Source organism: Eriocheir sinensis, chromosome 58 (genome assembly GCF_024679095.1).
Source record: "Eriocheir sinensis breed Jianghai 21 chromosome 58, ASM2467909v1, whole genome shotgun sequence".
NCBI classification, from domain to species: domain Eukaryota; kingdom Metazoa; phylum Arthropoda; class Malacostraca; order Decapoda; family Varunidae; genus Eriocheir; species Eriocheir sinensis.
In genome coordinates this window covers 4868534-4893240 of record NC_066566.1, presented here as the reverse complement: position 1 = coordinate 4893240, position 24707 = coordinate 4868534, and the positions used below count along the sequence as shown (strand labels likewise).

The window sequence follows — 24707 nt, the reverse complement described above, 5'->3', positions numbered from 1 at the left end:
TAGCGCCTCGAATCCCACGCTTATCAGCTCAGCGGACAAAGGAGCATCAGCAGGCAGGGAGGGGGATGCAGCAGGGAGGGAGGGAGTGGAGTAGGAGGAGTGAATGGCTGTAGTAGTAGCATGAGCAGGAGTGTGCCGACGGCTGGCAGTTGACACGGGAAAAAGCGGGAGTCTTAGCCATCTTTACCCCGTCAGCAGCAAGGGCCCAGGCGCAGCGACCCCCGGGGACCTCAGGCATGGGGCCCTGGACGAGTAGGAACAGCAGCCGGAGATGAAAAGACGTTTGTGAAGACGAGGGAGGGAACAAGTGAATGAAGATCAGGGTTGCCAAGTCACTGTGCAGGGTGATTCTGTGATTTACCTGCCTGAAAATACTTAAAGTTCAATACACCTTAACTCGGCATATCAGTTATTTAAAGGACATTGTGCCTCTCATGTGAAATAGTCCTGAAATATGATTGTAACCCCCCTTGAAGGTTGATGCTTTACGGCGCGCCATCTGTGGAGTGAAAGACCCTTGTGCCGGCCATGAAAATAGTCCGCCATGCATTAAACCCTTGAATATCGATGCATTAGGGAAAGTAAAGAACGCTGGGCCTGTTATGTAAAACCCGCAACCCGCCAATCCCTCGGAAATAGCCCAAATCGGGTGGTAGGAATCGCGACAGTTGGCAACTCTGATGAAGACCACGTGACCCAAGAGGACCAATCAGCTGCCAGGGTTCGCGGACCAATCAGCGGCCGGAGGATCCCCGCCCATCTGGCCAATCAGCGGCCGCGGATTACCCCACAAGAGGCGAACTCCCGCGTGAACACCACAGTCTACCACAAAGTACAAAATAAAGCCTCTCGAAATGGAGGTATGTCTCTATTTTAACGTCTTGGGAGATAATGACCTCGGGCGGGGAAATAAAATAAGGCCATGATTTACGATGAGGTTCTATGGGTCGGCGAGTTGAGGGGGAGACTCATATAAAAACCCTTGGGGAAAAAAACGAGGTATAGGCTATCATGTAAACTAACCTTTTTATCCCTTTTGCAAGAATTTAATTGGGAAAATAGGAAAGTATAATAAAATAAGGCCATGATTTACGATAAGGTTCAATGTGTAGGCGATTTAAGGGGGAGACTCAAAGATATGAAACTCTTGGGAAGAAATACGAGGTATGATTAATATAACCATTTTCACCCCTTAGGAAACACATTCAAAGGAAAATAGGATGTAATAGGGCGGATAAATAAAACAGGGCGATAATTTATGATGAGGTTTAATGGGCAGGCGACTAAATGGAGGGAGATTCTTAGATATAAACCCAATTATGAAAAAACAGGTATTTTGTAGACTAGACTTATCTAACCAGTTTTACCCCTTAGGAAACTTATAAAAGGGAGAATAGGAAGATATAATAATAAAATAGGGCCAGAATTCACGGTAAAAAAAAAAGAAGCCATGGGGAATGCGACTGAAGGGGAAACTCATGAAATATACCCGTGGGAAAAAATGTGACAGCCATAACTTTTTAACCCCTACGAGACAAACCTAGGAAGATAAAAAAATAAAAGAGGACCCAAACATATAGGAATGGGTAAATTCAAAGACAAATGAAGGAAGGGAACACCGTAAAAGTAAATAAACCCGCGAGGAAAAAAAAAAATGACAGCTATAACCATTTTTTCACCCCTTACGAGACACACTTAGGATGATAAATATAAAATAGGCCCCAAATAGGATGGTAAAAATATAAAACAGGCCCCAAATTCATAGGAAGGCGTCAAGATAAGGACAAATGAAGGGAGAAAACCGTAAATAAACTCTTGGAAAAAATGTGACAGGCATAACCATATTTTCACCCCTTACGAGACACACACAGGATGATAAAAAAATAAAATAGGCCCCAAATACATAGGAAGGCGTCAAAATAGGGACAAATGAAGGGAGAAGACCGTAAATTAACCTGTGGGAAAAGGTGACGGCCTCCAGATATTATTGGAACCAGGCCGAGCAGTGAAGGGAAACCGAGTCCAAAATACAGGAAAAAAAACATGTCAAAATGCTGAAGAAAGAAAAGGTAAAGCACTCCCGGCGACTCCTAAATACACATAAGACACAGTAGATGCTTTATGCTGACTTACATCGCTGTGAATAACCTAGAACACCGAGTAATGGAGGTCAGTGTGAGGGACCTTGCGCCTATAAGCTTGTCTGCCCCTCTTGTTTACGTTTTGACCATTGTTTACTATTGCTATTTACTATTACTATTTCACTGTTTACTATTTGACTACCCAGTGAGGTCTTTGGGTGGTGGTTGTGGCTCGTGGTGTAAGGCTGTGGTTGGTGTGCGTGGGAGGCCCGTGTTCGAACCCCGCTGCCATGAGGGTAAAGCACTCCCCGGGACTCCTAATTTTTACATATAAGACACAGCAGCTCCTTGTTATCACCTTAGATCGCTGTGAATAACCAAGAACACCGAGTAATGGAGGTCAGTGTGAGGGACCTTGCGCCTATAAGCTTGTCTATTCCTCTTGTTTACGTTTTGACTTCTTTACTATTTCTATTTTACTATATACAATTTGACAACCCTACGAAGTCCCTGGGTGGTGGTTGTGGCTTGTGGTGGGGGCTGTGGTTGGTGTGCGTGGGAGGCCCGTGTTCAAACCCCGCTGCCATGAGGGTGAGAGATGCCCTTCGCGAGGTTGTCAGGTCCCTCTCGTCACCCGCGTCAGCAGTTTCATGGCCACTAAGGTCACTCTACACACCTAAGACTTCCTGTTCTTGCTTGTGATGAGAACTTTACCGCCATGACTCCATTTGGTATTACTCGAGAATCTGCCCAACTATATAACTAGTTTGGGACAATACTGATGGTTAACCCGTCCACTTCTGCTAAATTGATGCTAGATCATTGTTGCCGAGTACTTTGGGGTACAAAATAAAACCGATTTGTGACAGTTGCCATCGAGCCCTGCAATTTTACCATGTTCTTGAACACACTTTGGCTCCAGTTACACTTCTTCTTTTTTGACCGGCTGTTCCGTTTGTGACCGCCATAATTTCCTATTTAATTCTAGCATAGTCGGTCGTTCACACACCTCACAGTTCTTAGCTTCCAAAATAAGTTTATGGCACATGCAGATATAGAATAAATCCTTTGGATTGCCAGAAAATTTCTTATAAATGTCCAAAATCAGGTCGAGTGCGCACACAGGTTGACGGCGAGTGTCCGGTTCACTAGTTGAATGTTGAGAAATGATGGTCAGCCTCCTGATGAACGCCTGACGTGTCTCTAAAACAAACAAAGCCTATAAATGAACCTTTGGTGGAAACTTGTAATTGGTGGGCTTAGCAATGGTGGTATGTGATTGGCGCAAGGCTCTATAGATAAAATGACAAATCGTACTAAGCTGCTACCCACAATTCCCAGTTAAAAACAATGGAAATTCATTTCTATATCAACTCCCGAGCGGTGAGGAACTGGCTGGACTTGGGAAAAATTCAAGACGCAACACATTCTTGGAGCTATTACAGCCATATCAGACTCATCCTCCAAAAGATTTATAGATATATGACAAGGCCACAGTGGGTCCTACATAATATGTAAGTTTCATTATTGCACGTGACACGAACAAATTAGTAAGAATAACCATTTCTGAGTTATGGGCAACTGATTAAGGGGTGATAGGTTACCATGTCAGTGGTGATAGGTAACCATGTTTATAGTGATAGGCTACATCACTACAATGTTAGCATTGATAGTTTACTACTCTTAGCGACACAAGGTTAATATTCGTTAAGTTACTATGTTATCAGGGATTGGTTACCATATCAGCAGTGATAGGTGAACAGTTTAGCAATGCTAAGTTACTTCTGTAGCAGTTCTAGGTTACCATATTTGTAGTAAGGTTACTATGTTAGCAATGATAGGTTACTAATTTTAACAACACTGGGTTAATATTCATAAGGTTAGGGTTTGGTTCTTTTAGTTTGACAATGTGGCATAGCAGGGCACAGGTTTGGTGATGACATGCTCTGCTTTCTTGAAGTGGGTGTAATTCTGGAATTTTGTCGTCTCTTGGAAGTGTTCCCCCCCCTGGCAGAATCTGTGTTTGGGGTGTATCTTGCAGTGGCTAGCATGCCTAGCTGTGAGTCCGTGGCCCCAGGTTCAAATCTTGGCCTGGGTAGTCATGGTGCAGTTCACCCAGCTGTTCATCCTCCCTCTTTGGGCTGGTTGATAAATGGGTACCAGGAGAGACCTGGGGAACGTAAACTGTGGTAACCTGGACGTCCCACTGTCTCTGAGTCCAGGGGTGATGGTTTCTTCTCCAATGTAGGCTGAAGGGCTAATGTGATGGAGATCAACACTGAGGCCATGCAAAACTATTGGTTATGCCCCTAATTTTACCTTTACCTTTCTACCATGACAGTAATAAATGCCCAAAATACAGTTGTCTATCCCATTCCATCACCCAAACCCAGTCCAATCCAGTAGCAGGTATGGGATATGCCTTTGTAATGGCTCCCACTACATAGTCCTTGTTATGTTAATTCTTCTTTTCCTGTTCTCTTGCCTTTTCTTTACTTATTCTTGGTTTTCTACACTTATATGTTCGTGTTTTTCTCATTAATTTATTCTGCAGTCTTTTCGCAAATTCTTCAGCTTTAGGGTCAGTAACATCACTTTTAATGTTATATCCTTTGCCTTATTGATTGTAAAGAGGCTAGGATGCTGTAACTACTACTCAGAAAGGTACATCTTTTGTGCTTGGTGCCATATGAGTGATATGACCCTGCAGTTGTGGTGCCAAGAACAGAACTCCTCAATGATCAATCAGTCAACCTCTTTTGTGTTTACCTAGTGAATGTTAAGAAGCTAACAAGTAGTTTTATTCTCTAGTCAGGGTTCAGCAGCTCCCATATCTTCACCTACAATTTTTGGTACTTGATAATTATGATCTGGATCCGGACGAATAATGCGCTGGTCACCCGTACAGGTGCATAACACACATATTTGTGTTGGCTGTTGGGGGGACGGGGGAGCCGGGTGTGCAGGGGAGGGAAGTGAAACAAGTGTAATTGTTAATGTTGATGTGTTGTGGTGACAAGTGAGTGTGTATTTGTTTTCTGAATACGTCTATTGTACCGCAGTCTAAAATCTGTTGAGGGAGGCTGTTCCAGTTACGTATGGTGCATGGAAAGTATGAGTGCTTGTATGCGTCAGTGTTAGTGTGATATGTTTGGTATTTATGGATGTGTGTGTTACGAGTACGTTGGCTGTTTGCGTTGTGTAAGTATGTATGTGGATCAATGTCAATGTGAGTGTTTGTGATCTTGTACATAAGTGTAAGTCTGTGTGCTTGTCTGCATATGTGAAGAGGTTCCATGTTTATCTGTTGTTTGATCCGTGTTGTGATGCCAGGCGTTCAAGTGTAATTGTTTGTAATGAACCTAGCCGCCTTGATGTTTATTTGTTCTAACCTATCAATGTTTCTGTGTGTGTGAGGATCCCACATTTTCAGAATATTACCAAGGAGGCAGTCACCTTACTCTAAAAATGAAGTTTTCCTCCCACAATAGTAAAATGTAAAAACAAATCAAAGTAGATAAATTAATTTCTTTTATACTTTCAGGCAAGTCACCTTTCATTCCTGTCCTGCCCACCTTTTTATTAATTTTTCAGACTTGTACAGAATTGTCTGGTCTGTCTCCAGATTTTATGACACGTCGGAAGAGATGTAGCATCTATGGTGTTGTCATTATGTGTGTTCAATTGTATCAACTTGAACTCTTTCCAGGACGCTGCCAAAAATCAAGTTGGAAAGGAGCCAGATGCAGAGAATGTAAGTTCTTGTCACTTTACAGTTCACTTTCACAAAGTTTTAAGTTCTGCATTACAGGACAAAATATGTTGCTGCAACTAGAGTATCAAAATTTATCTTGGGATTCATAAATTTAACATTGTTTGCTTCAGTGATTTGATCTTATTATTATGCCATGTCTGATTTTACATTATTGATAAACTGCACAATTTATTACTTATGATAAAACACACACATATACATCCTTGGGTATGCTACAACAGACTGACATTTCTATGATTTATGTTATTATGAAAGATTTTAACTTCTTGCTCTTCTCAGGCTATTGCATGGATATATGAACAGTTGCTAATGGGTTCACTGGATTTTAAGTCTTGAATCAAATTAAAGCCATTTATATATTATGTTGAATGATAATTATGTTGCAGCTTCATATTTTGTCAAGGCAGATGAGTCAGTTTCTTGTTCAGAGAAATCAAAAGTTCCCATTACTCTCCTGATAATCTAGCCTTTTGTTAGGGAAGGGAACGGTCCAGGAAGATAGAGTCCTTGATTAAGGAAACAGGTAAATTTAAGTAACATTGTTTTTATAGAATAAGACTATTTCCTTTGTGCCCCCATGTTGAAGTAAGCTTCCATAGTTAGTACTGTGTGTCTGCCCTTCAGTTAGTACATTGGAGTTAGTCCTGTAAATAGGCACCACTGTTGACACTTTTCAATAGATAGTATTACAGCATTTGGCTAGCCACACATAGTCCAAGGATAATCATTTTCGGTGACTCAGTGGAAAGGCAGCGCTTAGAGTCAGTGACTGTTAGTGCCTTGCTTTATTAGTGATGCCATTCAGCTTTATATATAAGCCATCTAGAGTAGCTGTATATGAAGCTTAAGAATACATATAAAGCAATCTCTGTAAGGTGTAAGATACAAAAATATTTGTTGTAGCCATTAGTTGCTACTTACTGCAGAGTGTATATTTTTCTGGAAGAAGAAAACGACTGTAAAAATAGAATCACAGCATACTATTGTGATGAGGTGCAACATTGTCTTCATACAAAGCAGAGATAGTAACTTTTCATTTCGAAGAGAGACATGATTAGAAGAAATAGCAGCTGTCACATGTGCATGAATCCCACAGTTTTAGATGATTAGCCAGATGATTGCTATCTCTGCTGTCACCTTGGCCAGGAGTGTCATGCTTGCCTGCCAGCCTGAACCAGAGGCTGCTACACTATGCATTACATCCTCACTCTCCATTGGGCTACAACTCATGTTACCTGCAAAGAGGGATTTATGACAAACTCTGTGTTGGGATGAGAAGCAAAACGGTGAAATTTCATTCATATCAGTAGTAGTCATGGTGAGGTCAATAGTCATCCTCATTGTCACTTCCATATCAGGTCTAATGTTAAGTACACAAAGCATAGGAAGGTGTGTAGAGTTTGGAAAGTGATTTGATCAGTGGAGTCTCAGAGGAACATAACTATGAAAGCTAGAATACAATGGTTCTCTGCCTTTATTGTAGAGGCATCACTTATAGCCATGTGTGCTCTCTCTCTCTCTCTCTCTCTCTCTCTCTCTCATCATCATCATCATTGTCGTCATATACAGTGGCAGTATATAGGCAGACAGATCCAGGACTTAGCAGGTGTTGACCTTCCATGTAGGTGTTCAACTTTACATATTTGATAATTATGGTTAAGAGAAGAGACTGTGTAAGAGAGAAAATTATGAGAACATACAATGATGTGTATGGTTAGTGATTCTTGACAAGTTTGGGGTTCCTGCCGCCTAATTATAAACCACATGATTATTATGTTCTAAATTATGAAGAGTAATTTTCTCTGTGGCAGAAATATTTACTAATATATTTGACACATATCTTGTTTCCTCCCATTATCCATGTAGCTAAGCACATTCTCATTTGGGGCAAAAGTTTTTAACCTGAGAAATTCTTTTCGTCGTTGTTCAGCCGTCACTCTTTGACGCCACCACTTATTCTCCGGCAAGTGAGGAGACCAACCTCACCACCTCTTCACCACATCTTATATCACACTGGCTTTTTTCATATATTTTTTATCACACAGAAGACTTACATGCAAGTAATGAGCTCATGCACCTTCGCCATCCTGTTCCCTTTGTCTCCAGTAGAGGCTGCATGCTATCGTGGCTTGTGACGCTACCATTGATATTTTTTGCAGTGTTTTTATGTGTCTTGAAGCATGCATGCGTGAATCCAGTTGTGATATGTTTGTGCAGCACCGTGCAAGAGAATACAGGGTTGGAAATGATTCTTATCAGGAAGGTTTCATTATTGAATTGACTTTGATGAAGTAGAAGTAATCAGAAAAGAAATTATATGCTTTTAACTTGAAACTTGTGCTGTAATTTTGCTCTGTAAATGTGAAGCAAAGTATGACCAGGATCCCCTCTGTTCTGGAAATTAAAATTAGAATGCCTTTGCCCAGAGGTATAGCTATCTCCTAATATAAAGTTGTATGCATTATATTGTTAAGTAGCATACACCAGAAAATGCTGTACATCTTGAGTGCCCAATTTTCAAACTACTTTCAGAAAGTTTGTGTTTTTTGTACAACATAAATCTAGTACGTACATAGTTTGCAATCCTTATCATGGCTATGCTTTACCCCCTCAGTAGCAGTTTAGTTCAGGTTCCTGTCATGTGCCATGGGAGACAGACACAGAGGTAACTTACCAAGGATATCACTGGATTGGGATGCATTCTTATGCATTGGCAGATTTTACAATATTGGATATTAAAGGAATAAAGGCATATTAACCCATTTGTAACAAAATGACTGTACATTATGATATTTGCTTATTAAAATACTGTCAGGTATGGAAGGCCATGCATGACTAGCACCGAGGGGAGTAGTGGTGGCTCTCACAGCACAGCAGTGAACACCTCACACACACTCCACCTTCTCCCACGACAGTTATTGAGAACATCATCAAAGCAAGCAGGGCATGTTTACCATGCATTAGCTCTTCTTGGTGGCATTCTTTTTACCACTTAAGACTTCATCTTGCCAAGGGGGACTTGCTCTAAGGGTGACTGTCATCACCAATTACTTTCTAGTATTCCTAGTTACAAACCATCCACAAAGTCACATTACTTGCCCCCACAACCAGTACACAAGATACAACCAAAGCAAGCATGGCCAGCATGCCTTTTGTATATTTGCTGAGCTGACTTTTAATTAATAAAATACCATCAGACTTTGCACAAAGGAATGGCTGCTATCATCAATTATTTATCCAAATGTTGTGTTGTCTACACTAATGCCACCCTTGCAAACAGAAGTGCAGCTTGACTATCTTCTTTTATTGAGTTAAATCTGCCTCAGTTACCCTTGGAATTGCTCCCAGAAGGTGTCTGGGTTCCTACCATGGCTTTGCAATGCTCCAAATAGGCTGAGGCCTTTTCCTGAGATGTGACATAATTAAGAGGCTGACACATGGATTTTGCCCTCCATCCCCATGGCACTAGTTTTCTCCCTCCTTTCAATTGAGTTCTGTGGGTCACTTGCATTTTCTGCATGCTGACAGCTGAAGTAACTATGCTTTGCTATTTAGTCTCATTTACATCTGTGAACACCGTCAATGTGGGGGAGGCAGTGATTTTGACATTTCTAATTGGTCCACATGCTAACTATATTAGTAAATAGATAACCTATATTTTCACCACCAAGCTATTTACTGTATTTCTTGGCTGCTGGCTGTCCAGTGGTAAAGAGGAGGGCACAGGCATGAGGGTGGTGTAGGCTGGGGAAGACCACAGAGCAGGTGCAGGCAGTGAGTGGATCAGACAATGGAAAACAGTGAAAGAGGAGCCCAGTGAGGACAGACCAAGGAGTCTAGAGGTGAAGGGGATATGCTGCTGCTGCCTGCAAAACATTAGACAGGACTGGTGGTCGTCAGCCTTGACAGAGGGCAGCATCATTAAGAATATTCTTCAATTTTAACATTTGTTAATAATTTGAGTCATTTGGCATTAGTGCTGAGGGATGTTTCAAGTGATGAATAATGTCATGAATAAGCATTTTTTTCTCTTGGTCATAAATTGTAGCTTTGGTGCTTGCATTTTACAAATGACCAACAAACTTTTATCTGATTGAGATCAGAAAATTACCCGTACAATCCAACACATGCACGTAACTTACCAAAAGATACAATTTCACTTTTTTTTCCTTGAGGGTTAGAGTCATACATACTGTGTATTTCATAGAAAGCCAGTCTCCATTCAGCATTAGGAGTGGGGACCTATGAATCTATCCTTATCTTTCTCTATACATGATTGAAGTTTTCTCCCTAGAAATCCAATTTCTCCTTTACGAACCTCCTGTCACAGTTAAGTTTTCTTGTTATAAAGTCTTTTGGATGACTTTTCCTGAAGAATTACTAAAACATACTTGCTTATTTACCCTCTAACTGCCCTGCAGTACACTGGAATATATACTCAACTCTAAACCTGTTAAGTGCCATAGGATATCAAACTTTGTGTCACCCCAGCTTTATTTTCTTTTTCTGTTTTGGGGAATAATGAATGTGTAGTGACCCAAAAGATTTCATCTTGGCCAATTTTGCATAAAAATCAGGTAATTTGGGTTTAAGGTGTGGTTTGAATTCTTGTGAGCCATTTTTTTTAGACTTGAATTGTTTGTTCCGGCCTCTCTAAGGGTGGGAGTGAAAAGTTTTGTCTGGGCCACTTGCAGTAGGAAGGAGGAAGGGATAACTAAAGGACACTAAGTAGGGTGATTTATTTTATTTTATTTTTTTAAAGATTAATAATGCATATAATAATAATTAATTTACATAGATTCAAACAGTCTGACATAGATAAGCATTCCTCAAGCTGTTGGTACTTTGCAAGATACAGACTCTTTTTACATCTAATGCAGGGTTGAAGTGGTTTAAAAGCCCATGGGATGCAGAACAAATAATCATTAATGTGAAATTCATCCTGCCCTTGTGACTTTTGTGTGAAATTGAGTTGCATGTGCATCTTTGTTGAGCAGACACTTTGAGGTTTCATCAATAGAACATCATATTATTTGGAAATTATAGTCAAATCATTTACCTGATAACTAGCCAGAGTTGTGGATGGCAGAAAGGCAGCGAAAAATAGTGGCAGGCAAGTGATTACTTTATGTGCCAGGTATAAGCAAAGTCCTTTTGTAGGTGGCTGCCCACAGTAACAGGCATATGACTGTGCCCAACCACCATACTTAGCTGTGCCCTCTGCATGGTGACCATCTTGCCTTGGCTATTGACAGTGCCAGACACTTACTTCATTTTTTGGTTATGTCTTCATTATTGTTTAGCAATGACAACTAGTACGTTTAATTTTGATGCACATGTCTGACCAGGCATCTGCAATAGCCAAGCAACTTGAGTCACTCATGCAAGACACTTCAGGTAGGTGTAAGTACTCTCGTTAGGCACTGATCCAGTTGTTTTCAGTTAGTATTTTGGAATTATATTTCCTCAGTGTACCTTTAGATCCCTCTGAAGTAGTTATCTAGTGATCTCTTGGCTTGTTCAAGCAGCATGAGTACTATTGTCTGTAACAGCAAGAAACTTTAATGGTAGTATTCACTTATTGATACCCAGTAGTTGTTGTTCAAAGTTATGTTTTCATTCAGCTTTAATTTTACATTCTTGCCTTTGCTGTTCCAAACTGGAGCAGAGAATAAGGTAACTTGGATGCCTCATAATGATTGTTGGCAGGATTTGTCACAGCCAGGGAGTGAGCACCAGGTTGCCTTATCTCTGTGGAAGTCAGTTTGTGATTTTTTGATGCCACCATCAAAACCGTGGTGGAATCAAGTAATGTTTTGTTGCATTGAATCTAAATAGTAGTAGTTTGTGTTGTTCCTCTCACTACAACTAACTGCTGGTTTTTCTCTGTGTGTGTTGCTTGGTGTTGTACGTGTGTGGCTCTGCTGCTCCACAACCACCACCACCACAACAACTTGCTGCTGTGCTCCTGCCTCCACCACCACCACCACCACCTACACCACCAACCTCTACCTTCACTACCACCACTACCTCCACCACTACCACCACCACCACCACCACCTTCACCATCATCACCTCCACCTATCACCAACATGCTCAGCAGCAGCAGCAGCAGCAGCAGCAGCAGTCACAGGAGCCACAGGAACAGGAACAGCAGCAGGATGAGCAGCAGCAACAGCAGCAGCAGCAGCAGCAATCCGCACCACCAATTATTGGGGCAGAGGGTCCGTTAGGAACTGCTACATCCATTAAGGATGGCCTTCCTCCTCCTACACAGATTAATAAATTAAAGTTTGGCCCTGGTACTTCCCTCATCAAAAAGGAGAAGCGGCAGACATCGTCCCGCTTCAACATCCCCAAGAACAGGGAGTTACAGAAACTACCGTCTCTACGAGGTAGGTGCCGCCCACACCTTGGTTGTTGCCCACTAGCTCTAGTTAAACCCTCAAATTGTAGTTACAGCATGTTTGTGGATTTTCTATTTGTAAGCCCTGGATTTAAGTCCTTGTTCTGTCTTCATATGAGGTGCTCAGAAAAGGAAAGGTGAATTCGCCACCAAAAGAAGACATGATTTTTGTTACCATCAGAGGTGTGCTAATTTCCTCTGTAGCTGATAGTGACTTTTGATTTTTGTTACTGAAAATAGCACATAAATAAAGCAAGGCAAATCTAGCTTTCCGGCCCCCATGTGGCTGGCTGGGTATCGGTCGCACGCTTTTCTCAAAATATAACTGGCGAGTTTGCCCTTTTTATTCTAGACGCCTCATATTTTCTTATTCAATCCTTTATCTTAATCTCAGGTTATCTAAACACCCAGCACCTCTGCCTCAAAACCACACCACAGGTTGTTGCATCTGTTTGACCTGTACTTCATCACATCTATCGTTAGCTGTTCTGTTTTTATATTGTAACCGCCTCAGACCTGGTGCTTATGCTTTCGGCTTGTACGTTTCCACTCTCTGCTGTGTGCTTCCTCAGATGAAGTGACAAGTTACTACTGCATATTCCAGTCCTGAGCACATCACTGGCACTGTTTGCTGTTTGTTCAAGGAATATTAATCAAGGACTGTCTGCAGCATCATTTGAAAAGTTGTCCAGAACTTTTACAGTGTTCAATACTCATACTGCTGTTATAAGTGTATCGTTTGTTATTGCTTTTTTCACTATATGCATTTGCTGGTATAGCTAACCATTTCTGGCTGGGTTTTGCAGCAGCAGCATCCAGGTTTCCTGCACATTGTTGTGGCATAACATTTTTGGTGTTATTCTATCCACTTTTTTTCTATTAAAAATAACTCAGTTTTGTGGATCCTGATGTCCCAGATATCAGATTTTCTGGACAAAATTCTGGACAATCAAAATTTCACCATGCCATAATTTTCTAACTGAGTGCTGCAGACAAGCACAGTGATGACGTGCTGGGCAAGGTGCAGTGGCGGCATGCATTGCAGAAAAAAAATGTATTACTCTAGACTATTTATTTTACTTCTCTGATTTATTTTGGAAATTCTGAGCCTTGGGTTTTGGGGATTACTGTTCGTCCATGGGATGAAGTGTCTGCCGTATATCCATGTTGGCATGGGTGTGCACCATCTGCTTCCACTCCCATGCATGTCACTGCAGCCTCCTCCCAATATCTTGTATGTTCTTGGTATGTTTATTTCTACATTGCATCTATAAGGGACCTGTTTATACCAAGAAACACAAACAGGTTGCTTATTTTTTAAAATCAACATTATGGCTTATATATTTATGTCAAGCATGTTTGATGACCACAAGACATGCAGGCTTGTAGCAAGTATTGTTAAGTCCATACCTAATTTTCTTGTGTTATCAATTATTTGCTACTTGCCATTTTCAAGGTTGCCTGAGAACACAACCTTAATGTATGACAAGAAATTAGTATATTAAGTATATATTTTGTTTTTGTGATTTTGTTGTATACTTTCTCCTGAAAGTAGATCCAAGAGGAGGTAGTTATACATTTATTTATTTAATGATTGATTGATTTACTTAATTTTTTATTCTTTTAATGTTTTGAGTTGTTCTAGTTCTTTTTAAGATATTTTGTTTTAAGTTCTCCTTCTTACATGGAAAGGAGGAAGGCAGAAAACTGCGTTTAAACTCTCCCTGCAATTTCAGATGCCCAGCCCAATGAACGGGAAGATTTATTTATTCAGAAGATTCGGCAGTGCGGGGTGATATTCGACTTCATAACTGACCCCCTTAGTGATCTAAAATGGAAGGAGGTGAAGCGAGCAGCACTGAACGAAATGGTGGAGTATGTCACCACGCAGCGGCAAGTCATCACGGAGCCGGTGTACCCAGAGGTGGTGCAGATGTTTGCTGTGAACCTGTTCAGAACACTGCCTCCATCCAGCAATCCTTCAGGTGAGGTATTCCTTCTCTTGGGGGTCTGGGTTCATTTTAGGTTTAAATGTATTGTGGACATACTGAAGAATTATACTCATTTAAAAAATAATTACCGTACAGTAAAGAATCCATGTAAAGTTGCATCCCTCAGCTTAGCCTTAAAGAAATCAGTAAAGAATGTTCATGTTTTCCACAAGTAGTATATGTGGATCATTTCTCCCAGGTAAAAAATTTGCCTTTACTTTAGCATCAGACAGCGGTGGGGTTTTCATCCATCATATTTTCATGACTTGAGTTTCAGAGAGAAACATTCCCTCAGATGCCATAACTCTGACCTGATCTTTCTCAGTAAAAATGCTTTCCTTTCCTTCATACATCAGACAGCTGTTGGGGTTTCCTTCATCATATATCCATTGCTTACTTAGTTTGAGGGCTAAACAGCCCTCCAGAGTGATGCCACTACTATGACCTGGTTTGACTTTCACGTAGGAGCAGAGTTCGACCCAGAGGAGGATGAACCCACCCTGGAAGCTGCTTGGCCTCACCTCCAGCTCGTGTATGAGTTTTTTCTGCGCTTCTTGGAGAGCCCAGACTTCCAGCCATCTGTTGCCAAACGATTCATAGATCAAAAGTTTGTATTGCAGGTCAGTAAAGCTGTGGTGATAACCAAAGATTGTCATCTGTGTATTTTTGTACATTTTTCCCTGTTAAGTACAGCTGTACACAAAAATATTGATACACCCTCCTCAAAAGTCATTGTGAGTTGGGAGCCCCTTTCCACTTGGCAAGTTAGTTGAGGAAGGCGAGTGGAGAGAGAGAGGTGGAGGATAAACTGTTGGGAGAGGAGAGAAAAGGAGGATGTAATGTTTCATGGAAAAGGGGCTACCAAGTCACAAAGAGATTTGAGTAAGGTGGATTGATCCTTTGTCTGCAAGTGTACGGAGAAAAGAAAACGGCTGCCCCGCGCTCTCTTTACGCAAGATATACTATAATATACGCTCTTTCCATGCAATACAGCCCCTCTTGTGTGTGGCTAGCAGACCTTTCCATCTTGTTTATGCCCTACAGTGAAGTGTGAGAGCCATTATAGCCTAGTTTGTGTAGTAGATATGGTAAAAATAATAATCACGCCTATTACAATCTAGTATTTTATTTTATTTTTCTCTATTTATAATCAAGAACAAGACCAAAAATAAGACAAATAATAAGAACAAGAACAAAAACGTGTCAGTGTCATGTCACTTGTGGCGTTGAGGTGACCGGTTGGTGGGGAGCATTGAAGGAATCGGACACGTCCAAATCACCGTGCTTCCTTACATGATAAGAGCGTGGGAGAGACTGAAAGAGCAGCGATAAGTGCTGCAAGTGGCTCACAGGCATTGTTGCCATCGAGTATACCACGAAAAAAGGCGAAAAGTAGCTAAACTTAGCGTAATAATAGGAAATCGGTTATAACCGCCTCCGGCCCTTCCCCGGTAAAGCGGCTATAGCCGCCTCCGGTCTTTAGGGGTTAAACCACATTTGTTACTGGTAAGACATTACAGGAGGAACTCTTTAACTATTTGAGTGGTCCACAAAATGTCAAATGTAGTTTAATATCAACACATGCATAATGCTTTGTGTTGAAGAAAATAACCCTTTACATGGCATAATAAAATAATTTTTTCACTTAAAACTTTTGGATTGTGAATGTTTTGTTTTGGTTTCTGCAGTGCCACACATTACTAATGCTAATCTTGTGTTGCAGCTATTAGAACTATTTGATTCAGAAGACCCCAGGGAGAGAGATTTCCTGAAGACTACTTTACATAGAATATATGGCAAGTTTTTGGGTCTGAGAGCATTTATCCGTAAGCAGATCAACAATATATTTTACAAGTAAGTGTGACCTGCCATGTTGTTACCTGAGTTTAACAGCACACTAACCTGCAGTATGTCATTATTAAATATCTTAATCTTGGGAATCACTTGAGATTTTGTTGCTTTGTAGTTTGAATTCATTTGTATCTTAAGATCACATGATAAAGATGTGGGCAGAAATAAGCCGAGAGAACATGTCACAGTGGAGTCCATGGGGATGACATGATGGTGCTGTCGTCTTCTTGGGAGCGTTGTTTTGCACTCACTGGAATGGACAAGTCAAGTGTGTCAAAAGTTTTGTTGTGTGGAGATGACATCAAATAATTGTTTTCTTTTCTATTTTCAGGTTCATTTACGAGACAGAACATCATAATGGTGTAGCAGAGTTATTAGAAATTTTAGGAAGGTAAGACTCAATTCTTACTCAAGTTTGGCCTTGGGATTACAAACAAAATATGCACACACACACACACACACACACACACACACACACACACACACACACACACACACACACACACACACACACTGCTCCGGTGGCTCAATCGGTAGAGCGCTGCGCTGTGAGGCTTAACGGCCAAACAGGCGGCGGTTTGAGCCCCGCTCAGGCCGGATTCTTTCGGTTGACTAGCAGTGGTTACTGTCCCTTCTTTAGCAAGGGGGATAGGGTGTGTGGTGTGTGAGGACCTGACAGTACCCAGAGATTGACAATAATGAGCACTTGCTCTCATCGGGAGGGCCTGCGTGCTGGCGAAAGTGAGTCCAACTCATGATCAGGCCTTGGTGAATTACACACACACACACACACACACACACAAATATATATATATATATATATATATATATATATATATATATATATATATATATATATATATATATATATATATATATATATATGTAAAACATCGTTGAAGGATGAAGCACAATAGACCGTATTGGCTATACAGGCAGAGCCACACATGTCCACCCAGAGAAATGTCTAGGGCTGGGGTGGGCAACCATTTTGAAGTGAGGGCCAAATGAGACTTGGGAGCAGGCTGCAGGCCAGAGTGAGAAATGAGAACCCCAAAGTAAAAGAATAAATGAAAAGCTTAAAGTGAAAAACATACAGATTAGTGAGACGATTGATACTACTTGCTATGAAGAAGTGTTTCAGTGTCCAGCTTGATGGATGGGTTATCCAGGGTGCCAGTGGGATCACAAATAGGACTGAAGACAAAAATCGCATGGCTACTTTTTCTTTACAAGGGGTTGCTAGGGTAAAGTGACGCCATTGCCATGGAGATGCATGCATGGGGCTGAAATGATGAAGAGGCAAACTGATAACAATACAGTCTATTATAAGTGTTCAGGAAAGTTCATTTGATGTTTTTGCCCCTTCCCTTGACTTTGTAACATTCACTTTTTGCTGATTTCTAACTAAATTTTGTCTAGCATAGTTTTTGCATCATCAGTATTTGTGAGAGAGAGAGAGAGAGAGAGAGAGAGAGAGAGAGAGAGGTTATCATAAAATTACAAATACAGGTTGAGAATCCTTTATCCAAAATTCCAATATCCAAAAACCTAAAAAATCGGAAAGTTTTTTTAATGCTGACATGATGCGTCATAAATGGAAAATTCCACAAAGTGATGGGAAGGTTCCATCATGTACAGTTGCTGTGTGCTGCTCAGGGTTGCAAGGTCTGCGGTTTAATTGGGCGGGTAAACCTACTGCTGCGTCATCTCCTTGGGCGTAAAAACAGCTGCACGCCACCACCACGGGTTTTGCGATGGGATTGGGAGGGAACACAGTCCACGACCTGGCAACTCTGGTGCTGCTTTGCATTAGTTTGTTGTCAGCAGTCGTCACAGTAACACCTTTGCTTGTCACTCGTAATTACTGCGTGTTGTGTGCTCTGTGGTGTAAAGATATTGTTGAAAATGGCCTGCATGTTTCGAAATCCGAAAAAATCCGAAATCTGCAACACTCTCGGTCCCAGGGATTTCGGATAAGGGATTCTCAGCCTGTAATTATGATAAGCCACTAATGAATGTTATATAATGAAAGTTTCCCCTTTATTTCAGTATCATCAATGGGTTTGCATTGCCATTGAAAGAAGAACATAAAGTGTTCCTTTTGAAGGTGTTGCTCCCCCTCCACAAGGTCAAGTCACTGAGTGTGTACCACCCCCAGTTGGCTTACTGTGTGGTTCAGTTCCTGGAGAAGGATCCCTCTCTAACTGAACCTGTCATCATCACCTTGCTCAAGCTGTGGCCCAAGGTTCACAGTCCCAAAGAGGTCAGTTACCCTCAGCACCCTCTTTTCTGCCACACACAAGTACCTGGGAATATCACTGTACATTAAGGAACTTTTCCATAATGGAAAAGAATTGATAGGTATTTTAATTTTAATCTGAACCTTACCAACATAAGCAAAGTAATCACACTTGGGCATCAGATTTTTAATTTCTGGTTGTTTATGTTCTGTATGATCTGATCCACCTCAGTGTAATTTGTCAAATCTTATCATTTAATTTTTGTTTCCTCCTCACAGGTGATGTTTTTAAATGAGCTTGAAGAGATCCTAGATGTTATTGAACCCAATGAGTTTGTGAAGGTGGTGGTCCCACTGTTTCGCCAACTGTCCAAATGTGTGTCATCACCACACTTTCAGGTACAATGTCATGGCCTGGCATAGGCTCACTGGCCTTTTGCAGACTCCTTGTTTTTATGCTCTTATGTGTATATGGTATATGGCAAATACTTTCATTTATATTTAAAACCAGTGTGTGTCATCAGTAATATTTTGTTTTATGGGTTGCTCATGTTCATTGAAATATTACAACAGGCAGTGATAATGGTGACTTTTTCAGGTTGCTGAGAGAGCTCTCTACTACTGGAATAATGAATATATTTTGTCCTTGATAAGTGATAATGCGCAAATCATTCTTCCCATCATGTTTCCTGCTTTATATAAGAACTCCAAGTCCCACTGGAACAAGTTTGTATCCAATTTTTAGCACAGTGTTACACATCATGACACATATTGAAATGTATGTTATATCACATATCTATACAGCCAGTATTGTAGGGTGAGTCAGTACTAATTATGTTATGCTTTACAGGACCATACATGGCTTAATATACAATGCCTTGAAATTGTTCATGGAAATGAATCAAAAACTTTTTGATGAGTGTACACAACAGTACAAAGCAGAGCGGCAAAAGTAAGTTGTTTACTGTTCTTTGCCCAGAGTTAAGCTTGACCTTTGCACCATAACACAGTGATTGTATATTGAGTGTGGTGCTATGGAACATTGCTCCTTAACATATTATTCCTCCATCCCCAGGGAGAAAGAAAAAATGAGGGAGCGGGAAGAAGCCTGGCAACACATTAAAGATTTAGCTGTAAAGAATCCATTGTTTGATAAGTATTCCAGTGACAGTAACAACATCTTTAGTCCACACTCCACCTTAATGATGTCACCACAAGATGATAATGATATTGACTTCAATGCAGAAAACAATGGCGGTGATAACACAGAGGTGAGTGGAAAGGCTTTCTTTACAGTTTAGGGTACTATAGGTTAGGTACATTACTGCAGGTGTGTGTAGCATTATTCTCTGTAGAGGGAATGTATCCCTGCAGCAGCACACTGACGATTGGTCTTGTTGTTAGGAATATGGAGGTGCAGTCCATGATCAGGGATTCCTGTTCCCCTGTTCCATTGCTGCCTCTGTCTGTCTCTCTGTCCCACTCATCCTGTGGCTAAAAGGACTCCTCCACTAGCTTAATTCCTCTATAGTTACACATTAATAAACACTTTCTACCTGACACTTGCAGTGGTTGTTATGTTTTCCTCTAAAGGCAGGAGAGAATTGGAAAGTAGTTGCCTTAAAAATTACCTTTACACATATAGAAAGAGGTGTGGGGAACCTGCTAACCAGTAACTGCCCATCACTTTTTAAGACAACCCCTCAGAGTGCATTTCATCTTCCTAATCCTGTGACCCACCAAAAGTATTAGAGAAATCTGATTAATGTAGCAGTGGAAATGGAAAGCAAGAATATAGAATTAGGAATTGTAACTGAGGAGCAAGATGGGAAAATTCTCGGCTTGTTCATTAGGAAAGAAATTGATAGCTTTAGTGAAAGCTTAAGAGTTTTACTGAAATGCTTTAAAAATGCAATGCAGTATAATGCAAGAAATAACATTAATAAATAAACAAACAGCCACCTCAATTGTCACTTTTGAATTACTGCAGGAAAACATAATTACCCATTTTATACAATTTTCTAAACATCAAAAGCTTTGCTATTACTGGCATTTTGTTTGTTTATTGAGACAGATTTTCCAACCAAGGCCTTACTCACTACCTCCCCCAACCTCACAGCAGGCAAAAAAGGTGCGCAACAAGGAGAAGCCATTGCTACGGAAGAAGAGTGAGCTCCCCCATGACCAGTACACCATCAAGGCGCTGAGCGACCACAAGCGTGCCGACGACTATCTCACCACTTCGCCCGAGCTGGCTGCCACCACCAGCTAGACCGCGCCACGGCTGCCCGGGTGGCAAGAAGAGGTATGGAGGCAGTTACTCTACCTGCTGACACGGCTTGGAGGCCCCAGAGCAGAGTCACTCAGCAGCATGGTTTCACAGGGGGTAAGGGTAGCGATCACCTCAAGGACTCGTGACATCAACCAATGGGAGTGGCTTTCCAGGTTTCTCTTGGCTAAATAATCCAAGACAACAAAAGTCTGAACATCTCCTTGGGTTATTCACTTAAAAATATCCTTCAGAAATGCCTTTCTCTTCTGGTTATAACAGACCAAAGTGGGTATAACATTAATGGGGTTTGTATTAGTTTTCATAACTAAACTAATGTCAAATGCATGTACCTAATGTTTAATACATAAACATAATAGGGAAAGTAAGTTAACAGGTTGTATTCCTTAAAATCTTTTTTAAGGATTTTGTATCGTACAGATCAAAATTTTTTAATATAATAAAGCAATCATATTCCATTTATGTGATGATGTACAGTAACACAGATTTTAAAAATATTTTTTAACAAACTAAAACACTCCACCAACTCCTGAAACCTTCACAGTGTAGTTTGACTATGCACTCTATCCCATATATTAAGATGAAGAAAATGTGCTGTTGATGTGAGGGCAGAAAACATTTCCAATCACATGCCCAGAGAGCCAAAATATGAGATGAAACACAGGTGTTAAGAAAGAGTGAACTTGAATGTTGATTATTCAGGACAACAAAAGTATTTCATATCTTGAAACATAAATTATGTTTTTGTTGTTCTGCAGAATGAAGATTCAAGTTGCTAAACTCTAAGAGAAAGAAGGTATCTTGTGCGTCACCAACCGGTAAATATCCGTGCTTAAAGAAAATGTGTACTCATCTATGCCTGGTTAACTGCAAGCAAGATGAATAGCTACTTAATTTTTGTGTTTATAGACCAAAATGATATTTTTTACTAGCATGGTTTTCTTGAACCTAGTTGTGTTGGCAGTTGCTTCTTTTTTTGAAGCATGAACAGTGTTTTGTGCATGTAGGAGGTGCAGTGCTTGTGTGGAGTGCTTTGACCAATGCTTTCAACAGTTTAGTGCATCCAAATTTCATTTCCATATTTTTTCTCTGATCAGCTAAAGATCCTTTCTATTCACTGAAAGTTCTTTACATTAATTGCTAAAATAAGAATCTTAGAATATTTTGTTTTAAGTACTTATACTTTCCTGGTAATGCAACATTCTCTTTTTGCCAAATTATGTTGACTTATTTGTGCTACTGAGTTTGAGAACAGTGTCATCCTTGTCATCATCTGTACTCTTTCCTGTAGATGCAGAAGCAACTTCAATCAATCTGTTTAAAACTTAGGGGCAAGAATAGGAGGAGGCAACAGCAAATAAAATAAGGAAGAATTACCTTATGCATTGTAAATTTAGAAAAAAATTCAAATCCTAGTTAAGCAGATGATACTATTCTTTATCATAATTGGAGAGGTCCTGGTAGAATGGAGGGTACAAGTGGTGCAAAGAGTCTGGTGGAGGTGGTGGTGAGGGCAAGTGGTCTATGACTTGAAAGATAGGTGCATATAGGGAAAGACTATGAGCAACAGTTAACCAGTATTTTCATTCATTCATCCCTCATACCAGTAAACTGGAACAGCCTTCCTTTTGCTGTATTTCTTCCTTCCTAAGACTTGGATTTTTTTAAGAGCAGAGTATCAAGACACCTTTCATTTTTGTCTTCATCTTCTGTCCACTTTTTTACACTAAATGGCATATTGTTTTGTTTTATTTTGTTTTAGCCAAACTTAGCCTGTCTCCTATATTGTGTATGTATATACATCATCTTCAGCTTTCCACTGGGGGTACAAGAAAATGGGTTACATGATGATGACGATGATGACCTAGCCGTTAGAGTCCTGTCCAAGCCTAGCATTGCCCCAGACACCTGCACCAACAGGCATGCATGGATGTGCACATTTTCTTTACTCGGGCAAGATCATGCCATGGAACTTCATTTGGTACAGCAGTCAAGCTTTGCCAGCAGCCAACCATCATAAAAGGAGCCATCATACATAGTAGATTAGTTTCTTATAAAGGTTGTTAGTTTTAATAATTAGTGCAAGCCTTGGTATATTTTCTCAAAAAAATGAAGATTGGTAGTAATGCTGTATATAACAACTGTACTACAACTGATGTTTGGTGTTGAGGATCAAGAGCCGGGTTTCCCTGACGAGCTGGAAACCTCTGCCAGGTAGTGCTGCAAGGGATTACAGTATATGTAATAATATGTAAAAGATAGTATTAGAGGAATCATGTGGAATATGTTATTATGTTCAGATAGTTATAACCAGAGTTTATTGGAAGATTATGTTACAATGTATTTTAGAATTATAATGCCATATTCCATAAATATATTCTGATTTAGTAAAATACCATTTAAATATTTATGAACTGATTTTGTCTCAAAGGTGTAGGAAATTAAAAGAGGTCACCCTCACCATCACTTTGAATGTATGCATGTATGTGATGACCCCAATAGTGCAAGCCCCGACCACTGGTAGTGATTGCCGCCGTGCATTATGCATACATTATGATCATTGGACTGTGTCTTGTGGTGATGCTCCTGTGAGGCTTGTTTTGGTGTCACATAGCTATAGCAACATCAGACACTTATCCAAGGTTGGCCAATAGATTGTGGTTATCACAAGAAGACTTTGTTAGGGAAAAAGTCTGTGTAGTGAGTTCAAAATCAGCAGTGCTCCAATGGTTAAGTTTTCACCCTCATCCAACTACACTCACCCTCACCATAACACTAAGTTACATCTGTGAAGACCGTCAAATGGGAATCCGAGCCTCGTTACATTTCTTAAGACTTCCCCAGTTCTTTTTTCTTCCATGCTTTTTTTGTTATGGTAAGTGGATCACAAGGGAGCAATTTCCTTTTCCAGGGCTCTTTCCATTCCAGATTGTTTGCTTCCTTTTTCCTGTAAGGATATTCTTCATGCTCGTAGCAGGGAATCCTAGTGCTAGTATTTCTGAATGAAGCATTCTCTAGCCTTCCTTCATTGATTTGCTCTTAGTCTACTGGCGAATTGAGAGGAAAATTGGAATAAGAGCTTAAGGTTCACAAAAGATTCCTACCAAGTGCTATAATACCTTGCAGTTCTTTGCTACTAACAAAACTCTACTAACCTGCATCAGTTTTAAACACCTGATCACATAACATCTGCTTGCTTTGAAAGGATTTAACTGGAAGTCTTTAATCAACATTGTTTTGTTATTTTAATGGTATCATTGCCCCTTATATGAATGCAGTAACTTTGTATATCTTATGAAAGTGTAACCTCATCTTCCCATCGTTCCTGATCAATAATTCATCCTCACCTTATATACATATGGAACTTAGTTGACCTAATTGAAGCATAGCCTCATCATCTCAGTGTCCTTCATTAGTTGCTCATCCTACCTCAAGCAAACCTCATCCTCTGATATGTCCTGTGAAACCTTTCAGTAAGGCATCCTGCTCTGGCAGCAGGAATGGCCTGCACTAGTACATACTGGAGTGTTGCACAGGGCAATGTGTGTGGCCCACAGGAAAAATCCTTCATTAAATGAACTGGACTGCAGACATTTTTTACCATCCCTTAAAAGTTTTATTTTGGTGCTGTCTTACCCTAGGTTCTAGGAACCTAAGCAATTGTGAAATGATAATTATGTACTATAGAAAGATGAATGTAGGCAAGCCACTTAGAAGGATTAGGCTTTACTGGCAGTCACAATAACTGAGTAACTGAATAAGTGTATAAGCCTTGTAAAGATATGAAGCATGCATAAATTTTTGTTGGATGGGTCTGAAGTAGTGTTTAAATGCACCTCATTCTTCCCTTTTACTGTTCTCTCTAATGTTAATGACATGATTCAGTTGCTTCCAAAGCTGTCATTTCTATTTTGATACTGTGAGAAACTGCTCAATGATTATTCTTCATGAAAACACAAAATGCTCCAGGTATATTGTGGCCTAGGATTAGGTGTGTTGAACTCCAGTACATGATACCCGTGTTTTCAAGGGAAACCATTAGTCCTAGGAAATTATAAGTCAGGTTTTTAC

The 24707-nt window shown here is 40.4% G+C and overlaps 1 protein-coding gene across 22 annotated transcripts; it reads left to right on the top strand.

Moving 5' to 3' along the window:
* The first annotated feature begins 87 nt into the window (after nt 1-87).
* On the top strand, nt 88-24455 carry LOC126985083 (serine/threonine-protein phosphatase 2A 56 kDa regulatory subunit gamma isoform-like). Of its 22 annotated transcripts, none has more exons than XM_050839514.1 (13): nt 88-860; nt 5791-5835; nt 11966-12251; nt 13999-14247; nt 14719-14873; nt 15977-16107; nt 16436-16495; nt 18157-18370; nt 18626-18745; nt 18945-19072; nt 19197-19298; nt 19422-19617; nt 20466-24455. In XM_050839514.1, the coding sequence occupies exons 1-13, from the start codon at nt 855-857 to the stop codon at nt 20616-20618; spliced, it is 1845 nt and encodes a 614-aa protein (XP_050695471.1). In that variant the 5' UTR covers nt 88-854; the 3' UTR covers nt 20619-24455. The 22 variants fall into 22 exon arrangements, with proteins under 22 accessions (XP_050695471.1, XP_050695469.1, XP_050695467.1 ...); XM_050839512.1 differs by having other exon boundaries at nt 11963-12251; XM_050839510.1 differs by having other exon boundaries at nt 11960-12251.
* Nucleotides 24456-24707: the final 252 nt, after the last annotated feature.

Excerpts from the sequence above, each read along its gene's own strand:
- LOC126985083 (XM_050839492.1), top strand. The coding sequence starts at position 2,122 with ATGCTGACTTACATCGCTGTGAATAACCTAGAACACCGAGTAATGGAG. Across the intron at positions 2,170-5,790 it reads TAGAACACCGAGTAATGGAG|GACGCTGCCAAAAATCAAGT; the intron begins GTCAGTGTGAGG and ends AACTCTTTCCAG. Across the intron at positions 14,248-14,718 it reads TCCATCCAGCAATCCTTCAG|GAGCAGAGTTCGACCCAGAG; the intron begins GTGAGGTATTCC and ends ACTTTCACGTAG.